This window comes from Saccopteryx leptura, chromosome 6 (genome assembly GCF_036850995.1).
Source record: "Saccopteryx leptura isolate mSacLep1 chromosome 6, mSacLep1_pri_phased_curated, whole genome shotgun sequence".
Taxonomy (NCBI): domain Eukaryota; kingdom Metazoa; phylum Chordata; class Mammalia; order Chiroptera; family Emballonuridae; genus Saccopteryx; species Saccopteryx leptura.
The window spans coordinates 27,896,019-27,922,566 of NC_089508.1; the positions used below are offsets into that span (position 1 = coordinate 27,896,019).

At 47.3% G+C, this 26,548-nt stretch overlaps 2 protein-coding genes across 3 annotated transcripts in view; both read right to left on the reverse strand.

Moving 5' to 3' along the window:
* Positions 1-22,428, reverse strand: LOC136377438 (peroxisomal succinyl-coenzyme A thioesterase-like). 2 transcript variants are annotated; one of them, XM_066344223.1, is made up of 3 exons: positions 22,242-22,428; positions 2,263-2,465; positions 1-1,054 (listed from the first exon to the last, which is right to left on the reverse strand). In XM_066344223.1, the coding sequence occupies exons 1-3, from the start codon at positions 22,426-22,428 to the stop codon at positions 449-451; spliced, it is 996 nt and encodes a 331-aa protein (XP_066200320.1). In that variant the 3' UTR covers positions 1-448. The 2 variants fall into 2 exon arrangements, with proteins under 2 accessions (XP_066200320.1, XP_066200319.1); XM_066344222.1 differs by lacking the exon at positions 22,242-22,428 and adding an exon at positions 3,698-4,474 and having other exon boundaries at positions 3-1,054.
* The window catches only part of LOC136377440 (acyl-coenzyme A thioesterase 2, mitochondrial-like), a 9,508-nt gene continuing 5,013 nt past the window's right edge, over positions 22,054-26,548 (reverse strand). The window contains exon 3 of the mRNA XM_066344230.1: positions 22,054-22,617. Within this exon, the coding sequence (XP_066200327.1) occupies positions 22,435-22,617 (183 nt within the window). The 3' untranslated portion in view covers positions 22,054-22,434. The remainder of the gene's footprint in view (positions 22,618-26,548) is intronic.

The window sequence follows — 26,548 nt, forward strand, 5'->3', positions numbered from 1 at the left end:
AAATGAAACCCCCAGTATGATACAGGAAAAAATAAACTTCTCTGTATACTTTTGCCAATGAAAATTTTACTCTGCTACCAGTAGTTGCATCAGTAGCAATACTGGATAGTCATTCTCCCCCATTGATGGAAAAAGTAACCCCGCTTTAAATTTCATCTATGGCTCAAAGTGTTAAGTAAAAAAATATTGAGAGGAAAACATAAATTTTAACAGTGAGGATGCTTTTTACTTTGTTGTTGTATATCTTTAATTGAATCTCCTACAATAGCCATGTGTTATGTTAGTAAAATTAGTAAAACAATGTAATTTATTCAAAAGTTACCTAAAATATATCAATACCGATGACATGAATTTGATATTAATCAGGGAATAATTTATTCACATAAAATTATCAAACACTAGATAGAATCTGACCTTGGATCTCTCATGTCAACAACAGATCAATGCATTACAATTTGGAGGAAGCTCTCTCCCGGGTACCTCTAAGGTGTCTTCTGAAGAAGGTCAGAATCTGCTTCCAGGCATCTACCTGGGCCTTGGAATGAGCCCTAGGCTCCCCACCCCAGATCACAGGCGTTTTCGGTAATGTGTGCAGGGAAGCTGGACACATGGGGAAGTAAGGAGGCTCAATGTAATGCCCAGTCCCAGGGTAGGAGATTATCTGGGGTTTTTTCTTTCCATGGGCCTGTAACCGTTCAGAGGCTATTTGGGCATAGAGCTCACTCCTCCAGTTATGGTCGTCCTGACCAACGATGAAGAAGATAGGCCCCTCGGCCTTCTCTATTGGAAACATGCTGGGATGTTCATACCCTCCTACAATATCATTCCGTATATCAACAATGTCCAGGAGGCCTGAGAAAGCTCTCTTAATTCTCCTCATGTCAAGGCCCAATGGTGGGATGCAAATCTCCTTGTAGCAGAAGGCACTGATTCCAGTGAACCCAGAGCCATTGATGGAAACTGTAGCTGAGATGTTCTTCAAAAATGAGGCCATGAAGAGACAAATATTAGCCCCTAAAGAACTGCCCAGAAGGCCAACACCTGGACCCTTTACCTGGAAGAAAAGAAGGGAGAAGAATAACAATCGAGAACCCACAAAATAAAAAATTATTTTCTAAATGCAACTAAATGTACCATTAGCTGTCATTTGTGAACTAGGCACAAGAGAATCAAACTAAGTTCATAGGAGTTTCTTTCCACATAGTAAAGGATATCTGGCCTGACCAGGTGGTAGTGCAGTGGATAGAGCATTGGCCTGATACTCTGAGGACCCAGGATTGAAACCCAGAGACTGCTGGCGTGAGTATGTGATCATAGAAACGACGCCATGGTTGCTATCTTGAGCCCAAATGTTGCTGACTTGAAGCCCAAGATCACTGGCTTAACCAAGGGGTCACTGGCTCGGCTAGAGCCCCCTGGTCAAAGCACATATGAGAAAGCAATCAGTGAACAACCAAGGTGCCGCAACTATGAGTTGACGCTTCTCATCTCTCTCCCTTCCTGTCTGTCCCCCACCTCTCTAAAAAGTAAAAAGAGTATCTGTATAGACATACAGCAAACAAATCTTAAACTCACTGGCAAATTTAGGAATTGATTACACATATTCTAGACATGTTGTATCTTACTGTGTAAAACCAAGCTCTGTTTCAAGCAGTGAATCATTTATCAGAGTCCATCTGAATATGTCAGCAAATGATTAACTTTATAGGAACAAAGTAATATTTCAGAGTCCAATTAAGTAGTTCTTAACTTCAAAAATGGGTGCACAAGTTCTGATAAAAATCTCAGCAACAACATACTCTATTGTCAGAAAAAAAAAAGATGAAAAAACAATTATGCAAAGCTAACAAATTAGAAGCTCCATAACAAAAGGAACTTTAATATAACTAAATAATTCCTTTAAATAAAATCTCACATGTGTTTTCTCTGACAGAGAAAGTGGAAATAGACGCATAAAGTCAAGGAAGTCTCCAAAAAAAAAAAAATCTCTGAAAGAAGCATCACTGCACCTGGTACAAGTGAGTACAAGGTGACATTCTCTGGGGAAATAACTGAGACAGAATGACACAATAAAGAACATTAGATGCTGTCCAAATAGCTCAGTTGGTTAGAGATTGTCCTGAAGCGCAGAGATTGCCAATTTGATCCTCAGTCAGAGCAGGATTGATGTTCCTGCCTTTCTCTCTCTTTCTCTCCCTCCCTTCCTCTTCCATTAACATCAATAAATAAAACATAAAAAAACAGAAAGAACATTAGGAGAACCTGGGGGTGTTGAAGCATGGAGCACAGGGCTTCTTCAAAGTATTCCATATTTCTGCTGTTGAATTTTTTGGGGAGATCTTCAAAGTCATAATAAGCTAGAGCCAATGTAGCAAAGCCATGGCCAGCCAGAAGGCTGGCTCGATATTCCAGCAGGCCCCCTCCAAGACCAAAGAGATCAATGATCCCTGGGAAAGGTCCAGGTCCTAGAGAAGGAAATATTATAAAGGGAAGGCATTATATAATTTAAATATTTTGCTTAAATTTTAGGGATCTTTCTATATTATTTAAGAGGTTCCTGTGAATCAAAGGGAAGAAAATAGCTCCCTGGGTCACTATTGAAAACCGGCCCTGACCGGTTGGCTCAGCAGTAGAGTATCACCCCAGCATGTGGAAGGCCAGGATTTGATTTCCGTCAGGGCATAGAGGAAAAGCGACCATCTGTTTCCCCATCCCTCCCCCTTCTCTTTTTCTCTCTCTGTTCTCCTTCTGCAGCAATAGCTTGAATGGTTGAGCAAGTTGGCCCCTGGCGCTGAGGATGGCACCATGGCTTTGCCCCAGACACTAAAATAGCTTGGTTGCTGAGTAATGGAGAGCGGCCCCTGATGGGCAGAGCATTGCCCGGTAGGAGGCTTGCCAGGTCTCTCTGCCTCCGTCTCTCACTTAATTAGAAAAAATAAAAGACAAAGAAAAGGAAAACAAATGCCTTGGGGGGAGGAAAATCTACAAGGTATCTTCTCATTGATTTTACCCTTCATATGCTTCTATGATAAATTATCTGCATGGTTGTAAGGAATTTCAGGTTTTAAGATTGTGTTGGTTTGCAGTGTTCTGTTAAAAGATTGGACATAGAATTAAGAATCTTGGGGAAAAAAACCACAAAGAAAATCAAAGACTTGAAACAAAATTTTGTTGTATTGCACCAACCCTTGGCTTTTTGGGTGTATTCATATTTCAGCTGTTTATTTAGAGAGAGGAAAGAAATATACCTAGAGATGACTTTAGGTGAGGGAGGCAATGAAGTCTGAAGTGTGATCTGTGTTAGAGAGGAACATAAAGTGAAGAAGAGGCCCAATGTACCCAGCCAGGACATTTGGGAAAAGGCTTCCTTGACCATCATTTTGTGTAAGACCTCGTAAGGGCTGATGCTGTAGTGATCAGTAAGGCAGTTAATAGCAAAGTGGACAACATACCTACCGACCCTGACCCTATTTTTATATCTGCATAACAGTACCCACCTTATTGGGATATGGACTAAATGAGATCATGTAAACAAATTGCATATCACAGAGTCTAACATATCAGAATATTCTATTTTGGTTGTGCGGGCACTAATTTAGGCAATGACAACTTCTCTGACCGTGCCCGGAGCCTAATTCCCCTTAAGCACTGGGTGCCAAGCGCACTCGCTCACACAGCCCCAACCACCCAGGCTCACCTGGGGGCAGGAAGAGCGTGGCGCGCACCCGGCCGGTGCGCACCGGCTCCCGCCGCACCCCCGGCGCAAGGAAGTCGCGCTCGTGCACCGCCCGGCCCAGCAGCCGCCCGCCCTCGGGTTCGTGGCCGTCCAGCACCTCCAGCTCCACGACGAAGGGCGTCTGCACGTCCCGCTTCAGAAACCGCCAAAAAGGCTTCTCGGGCTCCAGGGCCCAGAGGAGCCCCATGGGCTCAATCCCAGCGAAGCTGCCGCCCAGCGCGGGCGCGCGCGTCAGGTCCAGCTCCCCGCCGGAGTCGGCGCAGTAGCGCGCGTGGGCCCGGAAGATCGTGCCTTTCTCATCGCGCAGGGACGAGCGCAGCGTGACCCGCTGCCCCGCGGCCAGGCCTCGCACGATGATGCGCACGGGCTCGTCCCAACGGCAGCGGCCCGAGGGCTCCAGCGACACCTTTGCAGTCATTCCGGTCGGGCGCTGCTGCGGTCCGCACCGTCAGCGGGAAAGCTCAGGCAGGGGTCAGAATCCCGTTGCAGCCCGTGAGAAGCGCGTCGGTTGGTCGAATGGGCTCTGGTGTTCTCAGTCTGCGGGAGTGGTCGGTGGCTTAGTCGCCTCCGGAGACGTCTAGGCTCCTCAGAATTGTGCGGCACTAGGCGGCTCTCTTGACCCAAGGCGGAGAGACTGCCTGAGTTCCGGGTGTGGCGCCCAATCCCCATCCGGAGGACGCTTCTCAGTCTCAACCAGTCTCATAAATAGAAGTGAAAGTTACTGGGTAATCGATTCGTGGTGAAACCAGAATTGAACGAGTTTAGGCAGAATTCCAAAATTCCAGCCCCTCCATGGATAACTTAAATAAATACATACATAGCCTGACCTGTGGTGGCGCAGTGGATAAAGCGTCGACCTGGAAATGCTGAGGTCGCCAGTTCGAAACCCTGGGCTTGCCTGGTCAAGGCACATATGGGAGTTGATGCTTCCAGCTCCTCCCCCCTTCTCTCTCTCTCTGTCTCTCACCCTCTCTCTCTCCTTTCTAAAAATGAATAAATAAAGATAAAATACTTAGATACCATCTTATTAAAAAAAAATAATAAAATAAATAAATAAATACATACATAGATACCTACATATATACATACTGTTGCCCTGGCCAGGTAGCTCCGTTGGTTAGAGAGGGTCGTCCTCATACAGGCAAAGGTGGCTGGTTCCATACCTGATCAAGGCACATACAGGAACAGATTGATGTTTCTGCCTGTCTCTTCTTCCTCTCTCTAAAATCAGTAAAACAAAAATAAAAAACCTTTTAGTGAATTATCCATATAGAAAAGTGCACAAATCCTAAATATACAGCTCACACTATGAATTTTCACACTCTGAACATACCCACATTAACCACACACTCAGATCCAGACACTTAATTACCAGTGCTCCAGAAGCCACCCTCACCTTTTTGCCCTTCCCCAAACAATCTGTTCTGACTCCAACAAACTGGCTTCGTTTTTTTCTGACTGCATTTTATTGGAATGAATACTTCCATGTGATTTTCATTAGTGCCTTTCTACTTTGGCTCGGTAATGACACCAAGAACTGTTTCTTTCTCTCTGCTCTGGTGGCTTTCAGAGTAATTGGGGCTTCATGCAGATTCTTTGTTCGTGTTTAGTGGGAGAGAATTTCAAGTATGGGACTGAAATCATACTTGGAATTCCCCCGGATGGAATGTTGAGATTATCTCAAACCAAAGAGGAATCACCAGCATTGCCCTTGCATCAATCAGGGTGGAGTTAGCTTTCTCAGGCCCACATGGCAATAAATGAGTAAAAATCAGGATGGGTAATGGATGCTGAGTAAGCACCTGACAGTATCCCTGAGAGCAGGGGTCCCCAAACTACGGCCCGCGGGCCACATGCGGCCCCCTGAGGCCATTTATCCGGCCCCCACCGCATTTCCGGAAGGGGCACCTTTTCATTGGTAGTCAGTGAGAGGAGCATAGTTTCCATTGAAATACTGGTCAGTTTGTTGATTTAAATTTACTTGTTCTTTATTTTAAATATTGTATTTGCTCCCATTTTGTTTTTTTACTTTAAAATAAGATTTGTGCAGTGTGCATAGGGATTTGTTCATAGTTTTTTTATAGTCCGGCCCTCCAACGGTCTGAGGGATAGTGAACTGGCCCCCTGTGTAAAAAGTTTGGGGACCCCTGCCTGAGAGCATGGAGGAGACCCATTATGGTAATGGTGGCTTTTTAGAAGTGAAGGCAAGAAAGAAAAAATTTTAAATTTAGAGAAATAAAATATGGGATTGACAGGAGTTATTATGACGATTAATGGAACTAATTAAGGAATTTGGAGGTTGACTTTTAGAAGACTATTGGATATTTAGATTTGCATGAGGAATTTGGTATTAGAAAATACATTTTAGAAAACAAGAAATTAAGCACATTGCAGTATTTCACTTCAAGATGAAAATTTTCCTTCAGTTTATCTTCAATTCTCAAAATCAAGTGGAGATGAGAGACACTGTGGAAACAAGTCAGGTGAATGGGTTTTGGGGATGCTACCCCCCAAATATGTCATTTTGGCATATAGATTATTTTGAGCTCAAGGCACTTGAAAAACAGCAAGTGCAGGAAGGGCACTCATTCCTTCTTTTTTCCCTAAGAGCAAAAGATGAAACTCTCATATGAAAGCTGCCCTCCTGTTAGTCAAATAAGTTTGTAAATATGATATATATGTTTGCTCGCTTATAGTTTGCATTGGGTATGCGAGACAGGCTGTAGGCTGGCAAAATCCTTATAGCCTAAGGCTTGGTTTTAAGACTAAGCCTTTTCCATCCTTTTAATACTAAGATCTTCTCAAAACTGAGCTTTTACCCACACCCTTGACTGTTGCATGATGTGAGGTGGTGCACTCTTATGAGGAATCCCATTTATGCCTCAGATGAGTGGCTTTGTATCAGAGACTTCCTTATTTGTATATTGCCTTAAAGGAATTAATTTTTACACTATAAAATAAGGCAGATGGGGGGCTCTCACTCGCTCAGATCCTGCCATCAGCATTGCAGAGCAGAGACAGCCTAGATGGCAGAATGCTGAAGGAGAAGCCAGTTTGTGCAGAGAGAAGGAGATGGGGAACAGAGGTGAATAAGGTTGATGAGGCCTTTGATTTTAGGAATACTCAGATGAGTTAGTGGCTTTGGAAGCCTTGAATGGAAAGGGAAGTGTTTTCCCACTGTGTGTATTTCTCGCCCACTGGATGCGAGCTAGGATTAAAGGTAATGATCCACCAGTTCTTGGCTCTGTTGTTTCATTACTGTCTGTACAAATTCAATGCAAACCTGCACAGGCTAAGTGGCTCTGATGGTGGCTGTGGCTACAGGCTTTACGTCTCCCTATACCAGGAATAAGGAGACAGTTTTTTTTTTGTTTTTTTTTAAGGAGACAGTTTTATCACCAGAACTAGAAGTGAAAGGTGAATTCTGCACCAGGTTTTGTTAAAATAACTTCTCTCTTTTTAAAGATACATTTATTCAGCATCATAATCAGACTATTACATTTAGCAATCAACAGCATGGGTACAAAAAAAAATCGACAATAAAACCCTTTGTTGGAAGGTTTTACACTTTACACAGAACAGAAATTAAAATAACTTGTTATACAATTAGTCACAAATGCAGTCCTTGAGTTTTTGCCCATTCAGGTAAGTATTGTCTAAAACGTCTACTTTGTAGCCCTAGGCCCTGCCACCACTGTGCCTGGCTGAGTTCACAAATTTGTTGTATCGTGTAGCTCTTCTTGGTCCTGTATCTCAGTTGGTTAGATCATTGTCCTGATATGCCAAGATTCCTGATTTGATCCCTGTAGGGAAAGCAGCTGTATTAGGCTAGCTTGCTTGTACTTTGCATGATCAGTGCATGAGCACGTGTGTGTAGCCTCTGTAAGGCTGCAGGTACTTTCCTTTGGTGCAATCTCTTGTCCACCACCGTGAGGGGCGGATTTCCTGTTTGCTTGCCCACCACAGCAAGAAGAGGTTTTCCCCTGCCTATTTGTTTGCCCACCATTGTGAGAATTGAATAAACAGGAATGGCCCAACGTTTTCCAGCTCCTCAGTTCCTCTACTGTCTGCCGAATCCAGTGTGAACCCGCCTGGCCATGGCCACTGACATTACAGTCCCAGGTCAGGGTGTTACTGGATGGGATAGAGCCAGGAGAGATTTCACAGCATGAGTCCTGGAGATTTTGAGAGTACACTTATTAAAGCTGAGGGCAATGCAATGAAGGAGGGCTTAGGATAAAAGAAGCAATAGGATAGAGCCTAGGCAGGGCTGCTTTGGCTCTCTGGAAAGTCAGAGAAAAGAGAGCCTTGGAGACAGGTACGGAGGTAAGCCCGGGTTGAGCTGCCACTGCCTGCTGCTCCCCTGGTTGCAAGTCTTATGGGGCCCCTTAGACTCTAAGGCTTAGAGGAAGAGAGAAGAGTATGGGCATGCTCTAGAGCAGGGGTAGTCAACCTTTTTATACCTACCGCCCACTTTTGCATCTGTTAGTAGTAAAATTTTCTAACCGCTCACTGGTTCCACAGTAATGGTGATTTATAAAGTAGGGAAGTAACTTTACTTTATAAAATTTGTAAAGCAGAGTTACAGCAAGTTAAAGCATATAATAATAATTATTTACCAAGTACTTTATGTCAGATTTTTGCTAAGTTTGGCAGAATAAATCTTTATAAATCAACTTACTATAGTTAAATCTATCTTTTTATTTATACTTTGGTTGCTCCGCTACCGCCCACCATGAAAGCTGGAACACCTACTAGTGGGCGGTAGAGATCAGGTTGAATATCACTGCATAAGAGCAAGCACGCTACTGGATTCTTTGTCTTGAGGCTCATCTTTCTTAAGCTGCCAGGAATCCTAGGGGAAGTCTTAAGGGAGGGTCTTAACAGAATATTCATTAGCTTTTTAGGTTTGGCCTTCAAAATATGTTGATTCATTAAAATGTATGTAAAGAGATGTCAGGGTTATATTTTGGTTAGTTTTATTTTAAAAAGAATGTTATAAAGACGGGACCAGGAGAGAGGCAGGTTTGCCCCAGGAGTATCTGGAATGTGTAAACCATTTGTTTTTAAGTGTCCTTGGTTAGGGAAGATAAAATTTTGAAATTTAGGGCCCCTATTCACTGGTAGAGCATTGGCCCAGCGTGTGGATGTCCAGGGTTTAATTCCCGGTCAGGACATACAGGAAAAACAACCATCTGTTTCTCTTTCCCGTTCTCTTTGTCTTCCTATAATGCCGGTGGCAGAGGCCAGAAAGGTTCACATTGGATTCGGGCAGATGGTAGAGAAACTGCGGAGCCAGACAGTGTCGGGCCACATCCGTTTATTGTAGGCTCACAAAGACAGGTGAGCTAATAACAAAAATGAAAGAGCTAATAAACAAAGAAAAATCTGCTATCCGCAGTAAGGACAAGGGAACAAGGAAAACTGCACTTCATGGTAGAGGGAGAGCCACCTGGGGGAATCACCGCCCAGGGGAAGTGCCCATGGCCTTATATAGGTCATGTACACATGACTCTGCCACGTGCTCACGCACTAATCAAGCAACGTGCTTGTAGCTGGTAACCCTGCAGGCACGCCTAACACAGCTGCCCCACAGAGCCTATAAAAGTTACCCCAACAGAGATGTGGGTAGGTTTGATTGCGGCCGGGACAGATAGAAATTAGATGGCAAGGTGTAATGCTTGTGGTCGAGGCCAGGCAGGTCCACATTGGATTTGGGCTGATGGAAAAGAAACAGCAAACCCAGAAAGCATTAGGGCCATTCCACTTAATAAAGTCTCACAATGGTGGACCATCACACAGGCAGAGAAACCGCCTCTCAGGCAAACAAACAGCAAAATGGCCCCTCACGGTGGTGGACAGGCAATCCGCACATCTGCAATCCCCAATCTCCCTTGAGCACAAGCACTTGTAGAGTTCTATAGGCCATACACACATGGCACAGCCACGCACTCAAGTACCAATGGGGCAAAGTGCTTGCAACTAGTAACCTCTCGAGCAAGCCTAACACAGCTGCCCCAAACGAGCCTAATAAAGTCTTGTTGGAGCTTTGTTGGCAGCTTGAGTCAGAACAGAGGTTCCAGCTGCTGAAAAAGTGGGGGAGACGGGTGGCCCTGGCACCTGCCAGGAAAATGGCTGACGTTAAGCTTACAGGATCCCCAAGTCCCGTTGTCCCAGTTTTAAGTAGGGTGAGGGACCTATCCGACAGGGATGGGCAAGGGCCAGGGGCCCCAAGTGAAATTGGTAATCCACTGGTCCCCTTCTAATGTGCAGCAGGTGTTGGCTTTAGAAGGTAATAGGTGCTTTTTTTTAGAGTAGCAACAAGCAGCTAAGAGAACTGTTAAGGCAACACAGGCCTTAAATGTGTTGACCCCGCCAGGCCCTGTGAGCTTGTTGAGGGGTGTGGATGGGGCTTGTGTCAACAGACAGCCCACTGGGGAGAGGTGCTGAGGTCCGTTAATAAAGAGCTGTGTGGCTAGTTGCCTGTAATGACCTCACCTTGGTGATTTGCACAGACAGCGGGGCTGTCTATCGTGGACTGACTCTTGGACTGCGACCAGAGGGCGGCACTGGCTCCCTTGATGGATGGAAACATCGCTTGTAGACAGTAGTATGAGAGACCCCGCGTGGGGGTTCACGGCACCAGTGGAGGCCCTCCTGCACTGGGTCTCATCCAGTTGCAGAGTTGCACCAAGGACACTTCACAGTTTCCATGGTTTTCATGGTGTGGGGAAGCTGTTAGGCTTGCTTGCAGGTTTACGGGCTGCAAGCACTTCACTTGATTAGTGCTTGAGCATGAGGCAGAGGCATGTGCACAGAGCCTATACAAGGCTAGGAGTGCTTCCCCTGGGGGGCGATTCTCCCAGATCGCTCTCCCGCCACCGTGAGGTGCGGTTTTCCTTGCTCCCCTGCCCTTAGTGAGAATAGCAGGTTCTCCTTGGTTTATTAGTTCTTTCACTTTTCTTGTTTATTTGCTCACCTGTCTTTATGAGCCTCCAATAAACGGATATGGCCCAACACTGTTTGGCTCTGCAGTTTCTCTACCATCTGCCTGAATCCAATGTGAACCTGCCTGGCCTCAGCCACCGGCATTACATCTGGTGTAGTGGACAGGGTTCGGAGAAGACGGGTATGGAGTCGCCGACGCCCTTGAAGGGTGGCGTAGAGGAGTGGTCGCTGTTCTCCAGTGTATGGTTCCCTAAGGCTGTCCTTTTGGGGGGTCATAGCCTAGGTGTTCTTTACAGCCCTGCAAGAGGAAACGGAGAGCTCTGTGCGAGAGGCAGCCCGAGGTTGAAAGCTCCAGGGTGAGCTGCGGAGCAAGTGGCAACAATGGCACGAGCTGGAACGGTCACTGGAGAAAGAGCTGCAGATCGAGAATTGCAAGTCAGACTGCAGGCTGAGAACCAGCGACGGTGTGAACTGGAGTCAGCACCGGCCAAGGAGTCCGACCGGGTTCAAGAGTTGCATTGTGAGGTGAAGGCTGAACACCAACAGCACCCTGAACTGGAGCGCTCTCTGGAGAAAGAATTGTGGGTTCACGAGATGCAGTTTGCCCTGGAAGCTGAACGTTGCCAGTGACAGCTGTTGGAGAAACAACTGTGGGTGCAGGAGCTCCAGAGTTGGATGCAGGAGCTTCAGGCAAAGAGCCCACAGCCACAGGAGCCAAAGCAGGCGTGGAAGACGGAGCTGCATTCCTGCTGGCAGAGTGGCTCTGAGTCAGCGGGAACAGGCATTTCCAATGCCTTCTCACCTGGGGTGGAGCCTCAGGCTGCAACTGCCATCCCCAGACTCAGAGCCTGGCCAGTGGTCACCAAGAAGTTAAAATTCCAGCAGCAACGAGTCCCTCAGGGGCAACCACTTCCTCCTCCACAGATAGTGCAGCACTCTGTGGGCCAGCCCTACCCCCAGGCAGAGCTGATGGAGTTGGGGGCACAATTCAGGCAGAAACCCATGGAGTGCTGGCAGCCTGGCTACTGAGGTTGTGAGACATAGGGGTGGCTGGTACCATGCTCTGCAGAACAGACATGGAGAAATGGGCCGCCATTACTGTACCACATACTCCTTGAGGCAGTGTCTTCAGAACTGCCATGACAACCCAGGACACCATACCCTGTTAGAATGAGTGGTGGCTGTCATTCCTACGGTCTGGCAGAATGCTGGGACTTGCTAGGGGCAGTGAGTCGATGGCAGTGCTATAGTGAGTTAGTATAGGTCCTTCAGGAACTAGGTATGAAGAATGCTCCCATGGACCAGACAAGGAAGTGTTTACAGCCAGGATGTGGGATCTCATCCTCTGAGTGCCCCATTTGCCCTTTTTGGGTCACTAGTGGCTATCCTAGGCCCCTATGTGGAACAGCCCATCAACACAGTTACACAGGTGGTAGCAGATTTGGGGAGCTGGAGGCAGCACGGAATCACAAAGCTGTGAGGGCTGCTGCCCATCTGCCCCTCCGACTAGCAAGTGGAATGGGCCTGTGAACGTTACCCAAACACAGATGCGGGTAGATTTCCTTGCGGCCGGGCAGATAGGGAGAAGTTGGATGGCAAGCCTAATAAGGTTCTTTTGGCGCTTTGGCAGCAGCTTAAACCAGGACAGATTTTCTAGCCACTGAGACAAATGGCCCCTGTAGCTACCAACAAAATGGTTGGTGCATGGGTAGCACGGTTACAAGATTCTATGATGGAGACTGCTGAAGGAAAGGAGGACCCCCAAGACCCACTGTTCCAGTCTGAACAGGGGGAAGGCTGAGGGACCCGTCTAACCGGGATGGGCGGGGACCAGAGCGCACACGTGGATCTGGTTATCTACTGGTCTCCTTCTAATGTACAACGGGTACTGGCCTTGGTGGATACAGGTGCAGAATGTTTCCTCCTTTCTGGGTACCCAGAACACTTTGCTGTGACCCCAGTGGCCATTGACGGATATGGGGGCCAAACTGTTCAAGTGAAGCTAATAACTATTCCTTGGGGATAGGAATACTGCCTCCTAAGCCATATAAGGTATGTGTATCCCCTATTCCTGAGTATATTTTGGGGGGTAGATGTCTTACAAGGACTGTGGTTGTTAACTATAGCCGGGGAGTTTCGCCTGTGGGTCTTGGTCATGAAGGTAGTGTCACAGGGACAAATAGCACACTCCCATTTGCAATTACCCGTTCCCCGGCATGTGACTAGCATGAAGCAGTACTGCCTGCCAGGTGGCTATGAAGAAATCACTGTGACAGTCCTCAAACTAGAAAAGGTGGGGGTCATCCATCCAGCACACAGTCCTTACAGTTCCCCAGTGTGGCCTGTGTGCAAACCAGATGGAACCTGGAGACGACTGGGTTACAGGGAACTTAATAAAGTTGTTCCCCCTTTGCATGCTGCTGTTGTACCCTCAACAGCTAAGCTGAAGGATCGGGTAAGCCATGAGTTGGAAACATACCACTTTGTGGCAGATTTGGCTAACGCCTTTTTCTCTATTGATATAGCTGCAGAGTCAAGTCCAATTTCCTTTCACTTGGGAAGGGTGGCAGTGACCTTTACAGCATTACCACAGGGATACTTGCATAGCGCCCCCTTGTGTCATGGGCTGGTGGCTGCTGACCTGGCCAAATGCAAACAACCAGAGGCAGTACCTATGTATCATTATATCGATGACATTATGCTAACTAGTGACTCTCTTCCAGAATTGGAGCAAGCAGTCCCTACCCTGCTATCCCACATGAAAGCCTGTGGCTGGGTGGTCAACGAGGGCAAATTACAAGGACCCGGGTTATCTATTAAGTTCTTGGGAGTTGTCTGGTCAGGTAAGACAAAGGTTATCCCTGATGCAGTTATAGGTAAGATCCAAGCATACCCTGTACCCAATACAGTAAAGCAGTTACAGGAATTCCTAGGTCTGATGGGGTATTGGCGAGCATTCATACTCCATTTAGCTCAGTTATGGCATCCCTTATATCACCTTATTCTGAAGGGAGTTCTCTGGGATTGGACTGAGCAGACACAAGATGCATTTGCAGCAGCTAAGATAGTTGTCAGGGTGGCACAGGCTTTGAATGTGTTTGATCCTGACAGGCCCTGTGAGCTTGATGTCCATGTAACCCCTGAGGGGTTTGGATGGGGCTTGTGGCAATAGACAGAGTGCCTGCAGCAATCTATTGGGTTTTGGTCCTAATTGTGGAAAGGCACTGAAGTCCATTACTCATTAGTGGAGACAGTTGGCAGCTGTGTATACTGCCCTCCTAGCCACTGAAAGAACAGAATTACAACCACAACTCCAGTTACGGTCAAGACCACATACCCTATTGCAGGATGGGTGAGATTGGGCAACCAAACCTCGTATTGGTACAGATCAAACCTCCACCCTGGCCAAGTGGGGTGCATACTTGCAACAATGCTGTGCTCTTAGCCCCAGCCCATTGAGAGCAGAATTGCAGTCACGTATATGACCTTAGAGTCAGGTGCAGCTGGCGATCAGGAGGCAGAACCTGAAATCAGTCCCCACCAGGAGGGATGAGTGACCATCCCTGAGGATCCTGGTATGCTAATGGTTCTAGCAGGGGCCAACCAGCCATGTGGACGGCCATAGCCTTCCACCGGGCACTGAGACTATTTGGATGGAAACCAGTACAGGCCAAAGCAGCCAATGGACAGAATTAAAAGCCATATTTGTAGTTACCCATAATAAACTTTCACCTCTGGTGATTTACACCGACAGCTGGGCTATCATGGACTGACTCTTTGGATCACTACTTGGCACATTAACCAGCAGATGGTAATGCACCATCCTCTATGGGGTCAGGCCATGTGGCAGGACTTATGGGAAATAGGACACCAGAAATAGGTGACAGTATACCATGTCATAGGGCATGGCCCTCTAGCCCATCCTGGGAATGATGAAGTGGACACTTTGGTGAGGGTGCAATGGTTGGAGACTGTGCCAACAGGTGACGTGGCACAGTGGCTCCACCGGCGTCAGTTCCATGCAGGACAGAAAACTATGTGGGCTACGGTTAAGGCCTGGAACTTGCCTGTGTCCTATGCAGACGTACTTGCAGCCTGTGAGCAATGTGCAGTGTGTTCTAAGGAGCACCCGTAGAGACAATTGGTATTACCTGGACAGACCCAGAGAGGCCGTGTCCACTGACATGGTGGCTGATAGACATCATCGACCCTTACCAAAGTCGGACAGGTACCAGTATGCAGTCACATATGTAGATACTGCTAGCGGTCTGCTTGCTGCTTACCCTGCCCGTAACCCAGTCCAAAAGGCAGTAATACAGGCTCTGGACTGCCTGAGTGCTGTGTACAGGCGGCCACTGGTCCTTGAAAGTGACAGTGGTACCCATTTCACGGCTTCTATGGTGAGGCAATGAGCTCAGGACCTAGGGCTAGACTGGAAGTACTATGTCCCCTGCCACCCACAGGTTGCTGGTATCACTGAGTGCTATAATGGACTCTTTTTTTGTTGTTTTATTTTTGTTTTTTATTTATTTATTTTAAATTTTATTTATTCATTTTATTTTATTTTATTTTTTATTTATTTATTTTTTTAAAGATTTTTATTTATTCATTATAGAGAGGGGAGAGAGCGAGAAAGGGGGAGGAGCTGGAAGCATCAACTCCAATATGTGCCTTGACCAGGCAAGCCCAGGGTTTTGAACCAGCGACCTCAGAGTTTCCAGGTTGACGCTTTATCCACTGCACCACCACAGGTCAGGCTATTTATTCATTTTAGAGAGAGGAGACAGAGACAGATAAGAGAAGGGAGGGAGGAGCAGAAATCATCAACTCCCATATGTGCCTTGACTAAGGAAGCCCGGGGCTTCAAACCAGCGACCTCAGCATTTCAGGTCGATGCTTTTACCCACTGCCCCACCACAGGTCAGGCTATAATGGACTCTTAAAGCAGGGACTGCGACAGGAGCGGGGCACCAGCTCCCTTACTGGATGGACACGCTGCTTAGGCAGGTACTCCAGATTTTGAATGAGAGACCTCGAAGGGGGTGGGGCCAGCTCCGGAGGAGGCCCTCCTGCACCAGGCAGCTGCTCCCATCCAGCTGTAGACACGCACCAAGGACGCTTTGCGCAAGCCAGGCTTTGGAAGGCTGGGCCAACATACTTGTGCCTGCTCCTACAGCCCTCCTTGAAGACCAATGGCTTCAATGGACATGGCCCTGGACTGTACAGGTCCCCACCCACGATGGTGGCCTTGTTAGCACCGTGGGGTAGGGGGCTAGAGGTGGACATCCAGTTAACTCCCTGGGCAACCAGCACCTGGCTGCCTAAGGTAGAAGTGTGTTATCCCTTGAGTGCTGAGGGGGACAGCATTACGAAGGGCACCTTTGTAATTTCTTTATGGTCCATAATGAGTTCTCCCATTTTGCTGCACAGGCCAATAAGGTTTGGTATGCCCGCCCGGGGCAGCCTGGGGTAGCTGCTACTGTGCTGCCTGCTGATAGAACTCTGGCCAGTTTTCTGCCGGAAGAGAAAGATTTGCTTCTCGGTGCCGCTGACCACTCTTATAATTTCACCCATAGCTGGATATAATGCTGGTGGCCGAGGCCAGGCAGGTTCCATTGCATTCGGGCAGACAGAGAAACTGTGGAGCTGGACAGTGTCAGGCCATACCTCTTTATTCGAGGCGCACAAATAAACAACAAAAGTGAAAGAGCTAATAAACAAAGGAGAATCTGCTATTCACAGTAAGTGCAAGGGAGCAAGGAAAACCACACCTCACGGTGGCGGGAGAGTGTTTTGGGAGAATCGCTGCCCAGGGGAAGCACCCATATCCTTCTGTAGGCTATGTGCACTGAGTCTGCCTTGTGCTCATGCACTAATCAAGTGCTTGCAGCTGGTAACCCCACGAGCAAGCCTCACACCGTAATTCTGTTGCTGTAGACTACCATTTTGGTTTTTGCAACGTACCTCACTCATCATACAGGGATCATTGTTAAGCCTAATTCAGAGGGACTCGAAACATTGAAGACATGAACAAAATCCGTCGACTCCACACCAAAGCTTTATTGTCTACCTTGACCAAGCGGCGACAACTCCGACAGAAATCTGAAGGAGAGCACGCCGGTCCTTTGTTCTACCTAGTTTTTATAGTTTTGCAAGCGGGAAGTACAGAAGCAAAAGTTGCAATTAGGTACCCTTTACCACTATTGGTTATAGTCATATGCCCTTTAACATGATAGGACCATGTTCAATTTGCAAGCCATACACCATTTTGGAGAAAACAAAATTTACAAGTCAACACAATGATAGAAAGATGTCTCTTCCTGCACCTGGCTAGCCATTCACCCCTTTCCCCACAGGTGTGGTGGAATGTCAGGGAATCCATGTTTTCCTTCCCTTTGCATTTACAATACAATGCCAATGGCCATCCTGGTTTTATGCCAATCACACAGTACAGAGATCATTCACAAAATTTCTCTGCACACCTTAACCCAAATTAACAAAATGTTTTTTAAGCCGCTTAGAATATTAATATTGATTCTGTAGCTTTTGGTACAACACCTGCGGGTGAGGTGGCACAGTGGCTCCTCAGGGCTCCTCATCATCAACGAAGAAATCTGGTGCATAGATTGTAAGGCAAGCAACCGTAAAGAGGTTGAATGTGGGGCAGCTGTGATAGGCTTGCTTCCTGGTTTACCTGCTGCAAGCCCTCTGCCTGATTAGTGCGTGAGCACGTGGCAGCGCCATGTGTGTATGGCCCATGTAAGGCTGTGGTTGCGTGCGTTCAGGGAGACTGCAGATGGTGCAGATTGTCTGCCCACCACTGTGAGAGCTCATTTTGCTGTTTGTTTCCCTGAGAGGCGGTTTCTCCTGCCTGTGTGCTTGTCCGCCATTGTGAGACTTCATTAAACAGAATGGCCAACCCTTTCCAGCTCCACGGTTTTTCTACTGTGTGCCTGAGTCCAATGTGAACCTGCCTGGCCTTGGCCACAGGCCACCAGCATTACAGGGAGGAACCTGACCATTAGGGGAGCTTTAAATCACAATAGCTCTTTGTGAAAGCAGGCTCACAGACTCAAGCCCCCAGCTATTACTGGGAGACTGACTTCTTGGCCATGTTCAGAATTTAACAAGGTGTGAGGCAGCTGTGTTAGGATTGCTCACTGGTGTGCCAGCTACAGGCACTTTGCTTGATTAGTGTAAGCACCTGGTTGAGGCACGTGTGGTAGCCTGTACAGTATAAGGCTATGGGTGCTTGTGCTCTAGAGATGGGGGACTGTGGATGGTGGATCACCTGCCTGCAACTGTGAGAGGCCACTCTTGCTGTTTGTGTGCTGGAGAAGAGGTTTTCCCCTGCCTGAGTGCCTATCTGCTGTTGTGAGACTCTGTTAAATGGGATGGCCTTAATGCTTTCTGGCTCCAGTTTCTTAACCGTCTGCCTGAATCCAATGTGAACCTGCCAACAATGTGGCCTCGGCCACCGTCATTACTCAAGGACACCAAGTCTGTGCTACATCAAAAAACTTGTGACTCGGCAGCAGAACTCCCCTCATTAAGTCAGTAACTAAAGTCATGAAAAACCCGATATTGCTAACCTAAGCTTGCCCAGGTGCACAAACCCCCATGCCAGCAAATCCCCTATACCTAAGGCCTCCCTCCCGCAGTTCAGGGCTGACACTTGTTGCTCTCAGCCCGCTTGTATCTTGCATCCAGGTGTTTCTAAAATAAATTTTCCTTTTGGAATACACCAGCCTTGTGTTTTCAGTTCAGCTCACCTTGGTGCCTACCCACAGACCCAGAAAGGGGCTTAGCCTGTCAGCTATTTCAGAGGGGAGAAGGCAGTCCGCTGGGCTTTTCTCCAGGTAGACCTAGTCGGGGTTTATAATGACCTGCCAGTTGCTAAGAGAAGCTTTCCTCTTCCCCAGTGGACCGGCCACCCACAGCTTTAACCTAACCCTTTCCAGCAACGCTTTCCAGTTTCTCAGTTTTCTACCGTCTGCCCGAACCCACTGTGAACCCGCTTGGTCTCTACCACCAACATTACACCTACAGTTCCCAGCTGCTTATGCTGCAGAGAGCATGGATAGGCTTTAAGGGAGTTCTTGACGATACACCTGAAGAACACAACACAGTGTGTGAATGTGAACGAACGTACAGAAATGTGCATTCTACAGGGTGAATGAGAAGAGACAGAGATTTATGGACAAATGCCTCAGGCCCTAATAAAATGAAGAACCACAAAGACAAGAAAAGCATCATAATAGAAAGGAAGAAACAGGATTTGGGCATACTGAGTTCCAGCTCTACAGCAACTGTATAAAAAACTCCTCTGAGACTCAGTTTCCTCATCAGTAAAATGAAGAGTAACAAGCACACAGTAGCATACAAGAAAAACCACTGCCCAGTTTTTGAGTTTCAGGGGAAAATAAATCAAGAATTGCTTTATTTAAAAAAAGGAATTTCGTGCCTGACCTGTGGTGGCGCAGTGGATAAAGTGTCGACATGAAATGCTGAGGTCGCTGGTTCGTAACCGTGCGCTTGTCTGGTCAAGGCACACATGGGAGTTGATGCTTCCTGCTCCTCCCCCTTTCTCTCTCTCTCTCTCTTTCTCTCTCTCACACACACACACATACACACACACACATTCACTCTTTCTCCTCTCTAAAATGAATTTAAAAAAAAAAGGAATTTCATGCTTTACCTGTGGTTGCACAGTCGATAAAACATTGACCATGCCTGACCCGTGGTGGGGCAGTGGATAAAGCATCATCAGCCTGGAGCACTGAGATTGCCGGTTTGAAACCCTGGGCTTGCCTGGTCAAGGTGCATATGGGAGTTGATACTCCCTGCTCCTCCTCCCTTCCCTCTCTACTCTCTAAGATGAATAAATAAAATCTAAAAAAAAAAACAAAAACAAAAAAACCACAAAACATCGACCTGGAATGCTGAGGGCACTGGTTTGAAACCCTGGGCTTGCCTGGTCAAGGCACATATGGGAGTTGATGCTTTCTACTCCCCCCCTTCTCGCTCTCTCTCTCTTCAAAAAATGAATAAGTAAAAATAAATTAAAAATAAAAAAGTAAGGCCCTGGCAGGTTGGCTCAGTGGTAGAGCATCGGCCTGGCGAGCAGGAGTCCCAGGTTCAATTCCTGGCCAGGGCACACAGGAGAAGCACCCATCTGCTTCTCCACCCCTCCTCCCTCCTTCCTCTCTCTCTCTTCCCCTCCCACAGCCAAGGCTCCATTGGAGCAAAATTGGCCCAGTCGCTGAGGAGGGCTCTATGGCCTCCGCCTCAGGCGCTAGAATGGCTCTGGTTGCAACAGAGCGATGCCCCAGATGGGTAGAGCATTGCCCCCTGATGGGCATGCCGGGTGGATCCCAGTCGGGCGCATGCGGGAGTCTGTCTGACTGCCTCCCTGTTTCCAGCTTCAGAAAAATACAAAAAAAAAAGTAATATTGATTCCTGGCCAGGGCACACAGGAGAAGCGCCCATCTGCTTTTCCACCCTTCCCCCTCTTCTTTCTGTTTCTCTCTTCCCCTCTGCAGTCAAGGCTCCATTGGAGCAATGTTGGCCCAAGCACTCAGGATGGCTCAATGACCTCTGCTTCAGGCACTAGAATGGCTCTGGTTGCAATGCCTCAGATGGGCAGAGCATCCCCCCCTAGTGGGCATGCTGGGTGGATCCCAGACAGGCATATACGGGAGTAGTCTCTGCCTCCCCGCTTCTCACTTAAGAAAAATACAAAAAAACTCAGTTCCTGAAATTAGCATTGCAGGGGAGAAGCAGCCAAGATGGTGGAGTGCTGAAGGAGTAGCCAGTTTGTGCAGAGAGAAGATGGGGAACAACTGAATAAGGCTGGTGAGGTAGAAACCTTTGATTCTAGGAATACTCGGATAAGTCAGTGGCTTTGAGAACCCTGAATGGAAAGAGAAGTGTTTTCCCACTGTGTGTGTTTCTCACCCACTGGGTGAGAGCTAGGATTAAATGTAATGGCCAACCAAAAAAAAAAAAAAAGGAAAAATACAAAAAAAAAAAAGATAAAAAACAGTAATTGAGGAAATAATAGCATAATTGTAAGGCATTTTTTACTTTAAATATATAAAGATTTACAAACATTTAATAAGCCTATTATTAAACTATATATATCAAGTGATATAAATATTAAATCATCGGCCTGCCCTGTGGTAGCAGTGGATAAAGCGTCGACCCAGAATGCTGAGGTTGCTGGTTCGAAACGCAGGTTTGCCTGGTCAAGGCACATATGGGAGTTGATGCTTTCTGGTCCTCCCCCTTTCTCTCTCTCTCATCTCTCTAAAAACTAATAAATAAAATTTAAAATAAAAAAATAAATATTAAATCATTTATTTTCACATTAATCATTATTAAAATCACTTATATAACTCATCTAAATAATGTTTTGCCTGCTTTCAAAACAACTATATCATAAAGGCCCATATATGTAAAAAAAAACCCAGAAAACAAATTTATTTGCACTAAGAAAATACTCATCCGAAGAGAAGATATCAAAGAACTGAAAATATATTTGCTATAAAAAAATGTTTTTCTTTAGATAGGTAGGGAGAGACAAGAACAACAAGGTGCTCCTGAGTGTGCCCTGACTGGGGAATCGAACCGGCAACCTCCATGCTCCAGGACAACGCTCCCACTGAGCTATCCAGCCATTGCTTAATTTTTTTATTTATTGATAGAGACAGAGAGAGGAAGGGAGAGAAAGAGGTGAAAGGGAAGCATTCCTTTGTTGTTCCACTCAGCCGTGCATTCATTGGTTGCTTCTTGTGTGTGCCCTGACTGGAGATCTTGGGGATCGAACCTGTGACCTTGTCGTTTTGGGTTGATGCTCTTAACCGACTGTGCTAACCAGCCAGGCCCTCTGTCACACATTTTTTGGTTCTTCCTGTGTGTGCCCTGACTGGGGATGGAACCTGCAACCTTGTGGTTTCAGGACGATGCTCTTAAGAGACTGAGCTAACTGGCCAGAGCTAAAAATTCTTAATAGTTTTATGTACAAGTCACTGTGAATCAGTGTTACTCACTTTTCCTTTCTGAGCTAAAGCCTTGTGTGTTGTGAGAGACTAAAAAGGGTGCTTTTTCCATCTGTGGTGTTTTCTGCAGAATCCCTTTCATCCCAAATAACTGAAAAGGCATGTAGTTTATAAAAACTTTGAAAACTCATCGGTAAGTTCATTTTAACAGTGAATAGGGAAAACTCTTAAGTATTAAAAAGGAAAAAAACTATACATACACACTTAATTGTAACAGCTGTTCCCAGGATACATTAGCATCAGAGATGTTACACAATCAAATAAAGGATTTCAGTTTTGGTGTGATCATCCCCTTTTCCCACCCAAGTGTTTGTGGAAGAAAATCTGGAGCTGTTTCCAAGCATCCGCCTGGGCCATGGCATGAGCCCTGGCCTCCCCTCCCCAGATGACGGGACTGCCCGCCAAGGTGTGCAGGGAGGCTGGGCACATGGGAAAGTAGGGAGGCTCTATGTAGTGTCCCGCCCCTGGGTAACAGATGACCTGGGGCTTCTCCTTACCATGGGCCTGTAAGCGTTTAGAGGCCTCATTAGCATAGAATTCACTCTTCCAGTTATGGTCATCCTGACCTACAAGGAAAAGGAAGGTGCTCTCAGACCTTTCCACAGGAATTAAGCTCTTCTGGTCAGGGCCTTCCAAAGGGCTGTTCAGGGCATCCAAAATGTCTGCAAAGCCGTCTCTGGTCATCTTGATTCACTTCCGGTTGATGCCGAGAGGGGGCAGGGTCTCGCCCTGATAGTGTAAGGCTGCTCCGACATTAGCTATGGAGCCGTTGATTATGACTGCGGCAGTGATGCCCTTCAGGAACGAGGCCATGGAGAGGCAGAGTTCACCTCCTTTGGAAATCCCAAGCAGCCCAACTCCTGGACCCTTTACCTGAGATAAGGACAGAGGAGAAAGAATGAGTCCATGACCAGTGTGGGGAGTAGTGCCTGGAGCTGGAAGTCAGCTACAACTGAGCCTGAATCTGTGCTTTATCATTTACCAAGGTTTGCAAACCTGGGCTCTTTATTCTTCCTTTCTATCTTCTTTCCCACAATTTCTCCATCACCATTGTTGGTGACTTCAGTAACCATGTGGATGATCTACTAAATACTTGGGCTTTTCAGTTCCTTGACCTCCATACCTCCGATGAGCTTTCTCTCCCATTGTCATAACCTAAACCAAGTTCATCTCCAAAATAGCTGCAAGCATTCTACTCACTGATCACCATCTGAAATACTTCCAGTGAAGCCATCTCAGCACCACCTGTTTCATCTCTCTGCGACCTTGACTACCGCTTTTTTCACTATCAACACCTCTCTCATGCTCACCTCCCACCTCATCCAGCTTAGATTTCAAGCTTATTGTTATTATCACTCCCTTGCAAGCACTCTTAGCTAATACCTCTCCTCCTTTAGTCATAACGACTGGTAAAGGAATAACCTTGGTGAAGCCCATCTATTCACTTCCTCTGGGCCTGCATTTGTGCAAGGCAACATTGCTGGAGAAAAAAACCACACATTTGTGCCGACAGATCTTTCATTTCATGACCACAAATTTCAAACTCCTGTACACATCCACACTGCCCATCAGTCCTGCCACACCTCCCTGTTCGCCTTTCACTTCTCCAAATGATGACTTCATACCCTCTACTTCCTCAAGCCTCCTGAGCCCCTCGCAATTCCCCTTCACCTCCAGCTCTTCGACTTCATGGAGAAAACAGAAGCTACCCAGTAGGAACTCTTCCTTACTTCCCCTGCCAAATCTACTTAGTTCCAAATGAACTCAAGCTCTGTCTTCCTTCCTGCTTCCCAAAGAAGTACCTCTGTTTTTATCCAAGGCCACCCCTCTGCGTGGGTTGGGATCCGATCTGCTCTCACTCCCTAGACTTTGCTCCCACAACTTCCTTCTTTCTCCTTCATAACTTTTTCTCTCCTGGCTCATGTCCATCCGTGTACTTCATGCTCTGGTACCTCTTAGCATTTTAGTGACAATTCCTTGACCCCACATCCACTCTGCCACAGTTTTCTACTCTCTTTCACAGCAAAATTTGTGGGAAAGTTGTCTGTGGTTGCTCTCTATCTTGTATTTCATTCTCTACTCAGCCTCATCCAGGGTAACCTGGGTCTGCACTATTCTATTTACTGATTTTAGAGGGAGGCGGAGGGGGTGAGGAGGAGCCGGAAGCATCAACTTGTAGTAGTTGTATCTTGTATGTGCCTTGATGAGGCAGGCCCAGCCAGGGTTTTTAACTGGCGGCCTCAGCGTTCCAAGGTGACATTTTGTCCACTGTGCCACCCCAGGTCATGGTTTGCACTCTTCTGAAAAGACTGCTCTTGTCATAGTTACCAAAATCCTATATTATAAATGGCCATTTGATTGACCTTTCAACAGCAGTCTTTTTTTCTTATCGCTTCTACAATAGCACCCTTGACTGGTTTCAAACATTGATTCCTCATAAAAGTAGTAGGAATTAAATGAAATTATCCCACTTTTTCAGAGAAAACAGAAACTAATCCCAGAGTTGGGATTTGGAAGAACCGGAACTCAAATTTAACTTTTCTCTATCTACATCTTCTGATTATACTGTATCACTTTTCTAAGAGATCCTATGCTTCCATCTACCATGAACACTAACTGAATTAAAAAATAATCTTCTGCCTGACCAGGCGGTGGCGCAGTGGATAGAGCGTCAGACTGGGATGCGGAAGACCCTGGTTCAAGACCCTAAGGTCGCCAGCTTGAGCATGGGCTCATCTGGTTTGAGCAAAAATTTACCAGCTTGGACCCAAGGTCGCTGGCTCAAGCAAGGAGTTACTCGGTCTGCTGAAGGCCCATGGTCAAGGCACATATGAGAAAGCAATCAATGAACAACTAAGGTGTCGTAATGCGTAGCAAAAAACTAATGATTGGCCCTGGCCGGTTGGCTCAGCGGTAGAGCGTCGGCCTGGCATGCGGGGGACCCAGGTTCGATTCCTGGCCAGGGCACATAGGAGAAGCGCCCATTTGCTTCTCCACCCCCCCCCTCCTTCCTCTCTGTCTCTCTATTCCCCTACCGCAGCCAAGGTTCCATTGGAGCAAAGATGGCCCGGGCACTGGGGAGGGCTCCTTGGCCTTTGCCCCAGGCGCTAGAGTGGCTCTGGTCACCGGCAGAGCGACGCCCCGGAGGGGCAGAGCATCGCCCCCTGGTGGGCAGAGCGTAGCCCATGGTGGGCGTGCCAGGTGGATCCCAGTCAGGCACATGCGGGAGTCTGTCTGACTGTCTCTCCCGTTTCCAGCTTCAGAAAAAAAAAAAAACAAAAAACTAATGATTGATGCTTCTCATCTCTCCGTTCTTGTCTGTCTGTTCCTGTCTATCCCTCACTGACTCTCTCTCTGTCTCTGTAAAAAAATAAAAAATAAAAATAATAAAAATAAATAATCTTCTGCCTGACCAGGCGGTGGCGCACTGGATAGAGCATCAGACTGAGACACGGAGGACACAGGTTCAAAACACTGAGGTCGCCAGCTTGAGCGCAGGTTCATCTAGTTTGAGCAAAACTCACCAGCTTTAGCCCAAGGTCACTGGCTTGACCAAGAGGTTACTCAAGCCCTGGCCGGTTGGCTCAGTGGTAGAGCGTTGGCCTGGCGTGCAGAAGTCCCAGGTTCAATTCCTGGCCAGGGCACACAGGAGAAGCACCCATTTGCTTCTCCACCCCTCCCCCTCTCCTTCCTCTCTGTCTCTCTCTTCCCCTCCCGCAGCAAGGCTCCATTGGAGCAAAGATGGCCCGGGCGCTGGGGATGGCTCCTTGGCCTCTGCCCCAGGTGCTAGAGTGGCTCTGGTCGCAACAGAGAGACGCCCCGGAGGGGCAGAGCATCGCCCCCTGGTGGGCAGAGCCTCGCCCCTGGTGGGCGTGCCGGGTGGATCACAGTCGGATCCTGGTCGGGCGCATGCGGGAGTCTGTCTGACTGTCTCTCCCCGTTTCCAACTTCAGAAAAATACAAAAACAAAAAACAAAAACAAAAAACAACAAAAAAAAGAGGTTACTCAGTCTGCTGTAGCCCCACGGTCAAGGCACATATGAGAAAGCAATCAATGAACAACTAAAGTGCTGCAACGAAGAACTGATGCTTCTCATCCTCTCCCTTCCTGACTGTCTGTCCCTATCTATCTCTCTGTGTGTCAAAAAAAAAAAAAAAAAAAAAGCCTGGCCTGTGGTGGTGCAGGGGATAAATCTTCGGCCTGGAATGCCAAGGTTGCTGGTTCGAAACCCTGGGCTTCCGTGGTCAAGGCACATACAACAAGCAAGCAATGAACAACTAAGATGAAGCAACTATGAGTTGATACTTCCCATTCCATGCTCCCCTCTCTCTCCTGTCTCTGTCAAATCAATAAATAAATTATTTTTAAAAATTATCTTCTGGTCCTGTGATATCTTGAGCCTAGAACCCTCAAAACATTTTCTATTACCCAGGTTCTTTTTTTTTTGTATTTTTCTGAAGCTGGAAACGGGGCGAGACAGTCAGACAGACTCCCGCATGCGCCCGACCAGGATCCACCTGGCACGCCCACCAGGGGCCGATGCTCTGCCCACCAGGGGGCGATGCTCTGCCCCTCCGGGGCGTCGCTCTGCCGAGACCAGAGCCACTCCAGCGCCTGGGGCAGAGGCCAAGGAGCCATCCCCAGCTCCTGGGCCATCCTTGCTCCAATGGAGCCTCAGCTGCGGGAGGGGAAGAGAGAGACAGAGAGGAAGGAGGGGGGGTGGTGGAGAAGCAAATGGGCGCTTCTCCTATGTGCCCTGGCCGGGAATCGAACCCAGGTTCCCCGCACGCCAGGCCGACGCTC

Excerpts from the sequence above, each read along its gene's own strand:
- LOC136377438 (XM_066344222.1), bottom strand. The coding sequence starts at position 4,154 with ATGACTGCAAAGGTGTCGCTGGAGCCCTCGGGCCGCTGCCGTTGGGAC. Across the intron at positions 2,466-3,697 it reads CACGCTCTTCCTGCCCCCAG|GACCTGGACCTTTCCCAGGG; the intron begins GTGAGCCTGGGT and ends TTCCTTCTCTAG. Across the intron at positions 1,055-2,262 it reads CCATGCTTCAACACCCCCAG|GTAAAGGGTCCAGGTGTTGG; the intron begins GTTCTCCTAATG and ends CTTTTCTTCCAG.